The sequence below is a fragment of the Gymnoscopelus braueri genome, assembly GCF_963280865.1.
Source record: "Gymnoscopelus braueri genome assembly, chromosome: 3".
In the NCBI taxonomy this organism is placed as follows: Eukaryota; Metazoa; Chordata; class Actinopteri; order Myctophiformes; family Myctophidae; genus Gymnoscopelus; species Gymnoscopelus braueri.
In genome coordinates, this window is record NC_137612.1 from 42,762,819 (window position 1) to 42,770,370 (window position 7,552).

General features: G+C 43.3%; 1 protein-coding gene across 1 annotated transcript; it reads left to right on the forward strand.

Annotated features, from left to right (window-relative positions):
- The first annotated feature begins 393 nt into the window (after nt 1–393).
- On the forward strand, nt 394–6,744 carry LOC308081667 (tribbles homolog 2-like). The gene is made up of 4 exons (XM_080423249.1): nt 394–477; nt 3,636–3,923; nt 4,052–4,350; nt 5,581–6,744. Exons 2-4 carry the CDS (start codon nt 3,636–3,638, stop codon nt 6,182–6,184), a joined length of 1,191 nt encoding a protein of 396 aa, XP_080279375.1. The 5' UTR covers nt 394–477; the 3' UTR covers nt 6,185–6,744.
- Nucleotides 6,745–7,552: the final 808 nt, after the last annotated feature.

Below are 7,552 nucleotides of genomic sequence, written 5' to 3' on the forward strand. Positions count from 1 at the left end.
TGATTGTTCTGTTCCACTTTTACTTTGGCAATGTAAACATGTTTTCTCATGCCATTAAAGCTCCTTTGAATTGAAATTGAATTGATATAGCGAGGGAGAGCGAGAGAGAGAGCGAGAGAGAGAGAGAGAGAGAGAGAGAGAGAGAGAGAGAGAGAGAGAGAGAAACAGAGAGAGTCACAGAGATTGAGAAGTCACTGTAATAAAACCGCCTGATTACATAATTTTATGTTGCAGTTCTTTTTAACTGGTGACGCGTGTGTGTGTGTGTGTGTGTGTGTGTGTGTGTGTGTGTGTGTGTATGTGTGAGAGAGAGAGACGTCACGTGGGAGGGGCGGAGTCAGAGTCTGTTGCAATCCTTGTCCATGTGCTCATCATGCAGCCAGTCAGGCAAACAGACAGACAGAGAGAGAGAGCAGAGCAGCAGACTCACTGTGGAGTTCAGATCTGAACATACCGGACACACACTAACTACCAGCTGTAAGTAATACATTATCATCATCATAACTGTTGTTTTCTGTCTGAATTAAGTGTCTTTGAAAACAGGACTAGAGTTTATAACTGAAACCAAATATGAGAGAGAGAGAGAGAGAGAGAGAGAGAGAGAGAGAGAGAGAGAGAGAGAGAGAGAGAGAGAGAGAGAGAGAGAGAGAGAGAGAGAGAGAGAGAGAGAGAGAGAGAGAGAGAGAGAGAGAGAGAGACCAATTTCCTAATTGCAGGCATTGTTGTTATTGTGAAGCCTCATTATAATGAGTAATGTATGTATCTGTAATCCTAGCCTAGTATTTGTATTTTTGAAGAATGGACATTTTGGGGTTTACAGTGGCTGCTTTGTGTCTTTGAGTTGGTAGAAAACTAAAACTAAAAACAAATTAATGCTCATTTGTGTGCATTTGGCATAGTTTATTTTGTATTTTTGTTGCTGAACAATGCAAGGATAAACACTACTTTTCCATAATATAAACAGTTATTAATCAAAGATGTGCAACATGTCACCACTGCCTTTATTTAGGATATGGGCTATTTCTTTTATCATTTTGAATATTCCATGTTTTGTTTGACATGATGAGTTGAGCAGGGAGGTCGCTTGTGGTGAAAGTTCAGCGGGCGGTGGAACCACTGCTATGATGTATCAGCTACTACAGTATACTGTCTGTATATAACCCCTAGGGTAAATACTGTATACCGTATAATACCCCTGGGGTAAATACTGTATACTGTATATAACCCCTAGGGTAAATACTGTATACTGTATATAACCCCTAGGGTAAATACTGTGTATACTGTATATAACCCCTACGGTAAATACTGCACAGTGTAACCCCTAGGGTAAATACTGTATACTGTATATAACCCCTAGGGTAAATACTGTATACCGTATATAACCCGTCCCCTACGGTAAATACTGCACAGTGTAACCCCTAGGGTAAATACAGTATATAGCCTCTTGGGTAAATACAGCATCTGACCAGTCAGGGCAAGCCCTCACCCAGGCCAATTAAAGATTGGTTTATTGATTTAATACTTTATTAGTTAGAAATGTAAACAGCACAGAGGTACACTTAGGCTAAAAGGATAACACAAAAAGGTCCTTTGGACTTGTTTCCATTGTGGTCCTATGTATTCAATTCATCTGCAGCACCATAGCCTAGAATATTAAAACTTTAATACATGTCATCAACACATACAAACTTATATGTACAAAGTTATGATAAAATTAAAATATAATATTCTAAATATTCTGATATGCGCTCCTCCAGATCTTTTCTTTCTTCTTTTTTTTGCCGCATCCAACAAAACTAGATTAACTCTATGTTAATTATTACAGATGTAAATATTTGATATTTGATCATCCTTTAACTTTGGGACCAATAATCAAAAGGCATTTCCCACCACGTGGATTTTGTTTACATATTGTGGGGTGCTGGATTTTGGCCAGTGTGAAACAAATGGAATAGAATGTATATCGTCGCTGTCGGGTAGGTTCTCCATATTCTAACTTTTTGTGTTTTTTCCTGGAAGATTAACGGCCTACTTGATCATACTACAGCGTCACACAAAAGCATCAAAAGTAGCAGATCTGCGAGCTCGAAACGCGGCGCGAAGTGAGCTTGTAGATCTGCCACTTTTGAGGCAACACATTGTGAGCTTGTAGATTGGCTATTTTTCAGCGAAGACATTTAGTGTAGAGCGAAAACAGAAAAGGCACTCTTACAGAGCCCTGAGGGACTGGCTAGGCTATTTGTCCTCTTTCTGTAAAGTCACAGTCTGTTGGCCCAGTACGTCACAGACAGACAGAATGAATGACAGAGAGGCAGGAAGACTCATACTGTACAGTCACAGACAGGCAGGCAGACAAACAGACAGACAGACAGACAGACAGACAGGTCACTCAAGTATATTTATATACAGTATCATATTGTATTTAAAAAAATACAATGTGTGTGTGTGTGTGTGTGTGTGTGTGTGTGTGTGTGTGTGTGTGTGTGTGTGTGTGTGTGTGTGTGTGTGTGTGTGTGTGTGTGTGTGTGTGTGTGTGTGTGTGTGTGTGTGTGTGTGTGTGTCAGTTAGGCAGGCCAGCATTGTAAGCGTGTGTAAGTGTTATGTAATGATGCAACATTGTGAAAGATAAACAGTAAAACAGTCTGTCATCTTACTGCTGCTTGCATCAGAGGAGATATATGCGCGCACACACACACACACACACACACACACACACACACACACACACACACACACACACACACACACACACACACACACACTCACACACATACTGTACACTCTCATACAGTACACACACACATTTGGCAGAAACAGCAGATACAAGCTTAAAACGTGTCACGTTGTGATGCGTTTTGAGTTTGTAGATCTGCTATTTTTGGCACACATTTGGTGTAGATGAGAAGTTTTTTGTTAAAAGGTTAAAGCTCTATATTCTGATAGTAATCATTGCTATAGAGTGTTTGATAGAAAATAAGTCATTTTTTGGTTGTACCCATTTATCAGCTTAATTTTGATAGTGTTCCAGTTCCATTTTTTTCTGCTCATTTCTTTGTGTCATCACTTCCAATTTCACTTGTTCAATCTGTATCCTGTGTTCTCTATCCTGATTGGATAAAATATTCGTAAAATGCATTTTCTGTTTACTAAAGAGCTGGAGAGACTGAACAAACACTCTAGCAATGAGTACTCTCAGATTACATCTATTTAACACACATTTTAATCAAAGAAAACCACTTACCCTACCTTTAATCATTTTAGTAAGAGTGTGTTTACATAGCAAAACAATAAATACATTTTCATCAGCCACTGGAGTATTGTGGTGGTGTTTACCTGCAGAAACACAGTGCCTTCTCGCTGTATTGTGGTGTTTTCACTGTTTGTTTTCGTAGACTGGGATGTTTTTGGGCTATCAATTTTTTTTATTTTTTATTGTTTTGTTGTGTAAACACAGGACAAATTATACATACTATCTCAAAGGGCATCACAGATGCAAGACAGACAGCTTTCCTGATGTCTGTCTCTCCTACACTGTCTCGCTCTCAGCTGTCTGTTCTCGAGGACATACAAACATTAAGTGGAGATAATTATAAAAATGTGTAATGAAATAATTAACAGAAATGTTGTCTTCGCAGATGAGTGTGGGTGTGGCCACAGTGACACCACAGGTGGGTCTGAAGAGGCTATTGGACGAGCCCCATGACGACAATGCACCGAAATGTAAACAACCCCGTCTGTCTCCTCCCACTTCCTCCTGTGTCGACCCATCACTCTGCCTCCTCCGGCCTACAAGTCCCGCCCCTCAGCACACCCACAGCCAATCTCTGTACAGCATCGGGCCTTATTTCCTGATTGAGCCTTGTGAGGGGGTGGAGACTTACAGGGCGGTACATAGACACACTGAGCAACAGTACACCTGCAAGGTACACACACACGCACACACACGCACGCACGCACGCACGCACACACACACACACACACTTTGTCAGGTGACACCAACCCACCAGCCAGCTGAACAATCATCTGTCTTTATGGTTGTCATGGTTCCCAGGTGCTCCCTCTCCGTGGTTACCAGGAACGCCTGGCCCCGTACGCCCGCCTCGGTCGTCGTCGCCAGGACAACGTCAGCGGCCTGTCGGATGTGGTGATTGGCCGAGACCACGTGTACGTCTTCCTGCCGGGTAACCACGGCGACCTGCACGCGTACGTGCGCGAGCGTAAGCGTCTGGCCGAGGACGAGGCCAGGGCGCTGTTCACGCAGGTGGTCTCCGCCGTGCGTCACTGTCACCACCACGGAATCCTGCTCAGACAGCTCAAGCTGCGCATGTTCGTCTTCACCGACAGACACAGGTCAGTAGATCGTGGGTCTTCAACAGGGGGTCCGGGACCCCTAGGGGGTCCTCAGAGCTACTGCAGAGGGGTCGCCAAATCTTTGGGTGATTTTTACATTAACCACTTCAACCCAGCATCCCTATTCTGAGGGGAACATTAGCGAAACGCGGGGAACGCTGCAAGGCGTTGTTGTGAGCTTGTAGCTCTGCTATTTTCGGTGAAACGGTTTGGTGTAGAGGGGGAAAAGAGCAGACCAAGTACAGAGCCAAAGGTCAACTTTACTAATTATTGACAGTTTAAATGTCTGAAAATACACATTAACAGGAATACAACATATTAACAGAAAAGATGATGTAAACAAACATTCATTTACACAACACTGATGATGACAGTGCTGTCAAACTAGTGGGGGTCCCTGCTTCATCTCTCTCTCAGGCAGCTGAGGGGTCCTTGGCCTGAAAATCGTTGAAAACCCTGCTGTATATGATTAGGCCTGTCGCAATTATTACATGATCGCCTAATCGGAATCATTTTTCCCAAAACAGTGGTTCGGGACCCATTCGTGGGTGTGGAACGAGAATCAGCAAGTGTACATCCAGTGTTCACTTCAAACAGTTTCATGTCCACTCGCCTGTTTTGTTATTCGACGGACGGTCTCAAGACACATTAAGCCAAATTCCAATACCCCGACTTCCACACTCACTCACTACACTCGGGTCCTCCGCTCGCGCCTTAGCCCCCGCTCCCTGACAGCCACATTCCAATTCCTCACATTCCTGTCTACTCACTACTCATTATTTAATTTGTTGCTTCAGTAGCTTTGATCACTGTTATTCAGAATGATGAATGATATGTATAAATGCACTTCAGTATCTCTGCAATTTAATCAAGTGGGACACATTCCCTCTCAAACCGTTCAATACACACATGCAGGATTTTTATATTTTAGGATGTGCGCACGCAGAACAAAGTTTCGTCTGCTCTAAAACATCCCTTTGAAGTCTGCGACACGACACTGCTTTTTTTTTTACCCCACCTCCCAGACAATGTAGTCATAGTTCGCTCTCGGGGCTCGGATCCTCCAAAAGCAAATTACCATTTGGGACACAAACTATTTCCGGGTTAAGCTGGAGGGCCGAGTGTGGAGTGAGCGAGTGAGCAGAGATATGGGTATTGGAATTTGGCTATAGGGACCAAGTCATGTGACCTGTTAGCTTGTTTTCTAATTGGCTGGGTTTGTGTTTTTAGGACCAAGCTGTCCTTACAGGGATTGGATGAGGCCGTCCTTCTCCATGGCAACCCACTCGACGACTCCTTGACAGACAGGCACGGATGTCCCGCCTACGTAGCACCGGAGCTGTTGACCAATAGGAACACAGGGTACTCCGGCCGCGCAGCTGACGTCTGGAGCCTGGGCGTGTCTCTGTACACAATGCTGATTGGTCGATACCCGTTCCAGGACATGCTGCCCGCCGCACTATTCGCCAAAATCCAGCGGGGGGTATTCAGCCTCCCTGATTGGCTGTCGCCGCGGGCGAGGAGCCTGATTGGCTGTCTGCTGAGGAAGTGTCCTGCAGAGAGACTATTGGCTGCAGAGATCAACCTGCATCCATGGATGATTGACACACACACACCACGTGATATACACACATACACACCACGTGATATACACACTTACACACCACGCAATGTACACACACCACGCGACACACACATACACACACCACGCAACACACTTACACAGTCACCACACGACACACATGCGTCACCATGTGACACACACGCAGCCAGGATGCAAAACGATGACCAAGTGGTGCCAACAATGACTGGAAAAGTAACAAACACTCTCTAACACAGTGGCTCTCAACCTGTGGGCCGGGGCCCACTGGTGGGCCGTAAGGATATTGCAGGTGGGCCTCCAAATACTTGGCAAAACACTAAGATTTTAATGATAATATAACATGAATATTAAAAAGTCATACCAATAAATAAGAGCTTAAAGTGTACTACGTTAGTTTGATTGATCCAAGCTGGAACACAATCGATTGATTGAGCATTAAAATAAACATGCTCCACCCATCTGACAGACCTTGATAAAGACTTAAGAGTGGATATGCGTTGGTCATATAGTGCGTGCCAAAAATCCTGACGGGGGCGTCAACAAGTCATTTGGTAGCGGCGGACATCTTTGTGTGGTATAAGCAGGTTGACTTAACATTGCCCCCCACCAGTATGTCTGCAGCTACTATGCCACGCCCCTCGTGGTGACGACACGTTGGCAAGCACTATATCTGTTTGCCTTGCTCAAAGAGCAATCTTTAAAATGATTTGCCTGAAGACAAAGTGCCTTGTCTGTCTGTCTGTCTGTCTGTCTGTCTGTCTAATAATCTGTTTATCTGTCAGAGAAGTCCTTCTGCTTATCCATCAGTTTTTTCACGGAAGCATTTGTGTGTGCCAAAAATACCTTACATTATATTATAATGTAATATAATATCATTTTTACATTATTATTATTATTGTAATAATAATAATAATTATCATCATCATCATTATCATTATTATTATTATTATTATATTGTATTACATTAAAGTCATTTATATATGTAAAGAGACAGAAGAGCACATCACACTGACTGACCTGCCTGGTCTGCCTACAGCAGGGATCCCAATGGTCTGCCTACAGCAGGGATCCCAATGGTCTGCCTACAGCAGGGATCCCAATGGTCTGCCTACAGCAGGGATCCCCAATGGTCTGCCTACAGCAGGGATCCCCAATGGGCGGCCCACCACACCATCCCCTGTCATAACATGTTATAAAATGCACAAAATAAACAGGACATAATGTCAAAGTGCATGCTGCTCTATTATTACTACATATCACACCATCCACCTGACCTACAGTATATACCTGAGTGATTCAAGCTGTTTTTATTTATTTTATTATTTTATGAAAATAACTGTTAAAAAGCTTTGGCACACCTGGATAAAATGGCTCTGTGACAGGTGCGTAGGCAAAGCACAATTAACAGCAAAGAACATAGAAATACCTGTACACTGCCAAACGTGCACGCACGGTACAAGAATAAAGTTTACTGAGAGAGACGCAACATTTCGGTCGCAAATGTCCTTTTTCGAACGTTGCGTCTTTCTCAATAAACGTTATCCTTTTTTTTAATACATTGTTATATATAGTTTTATTATGTAAATTGGTTTCATTTAT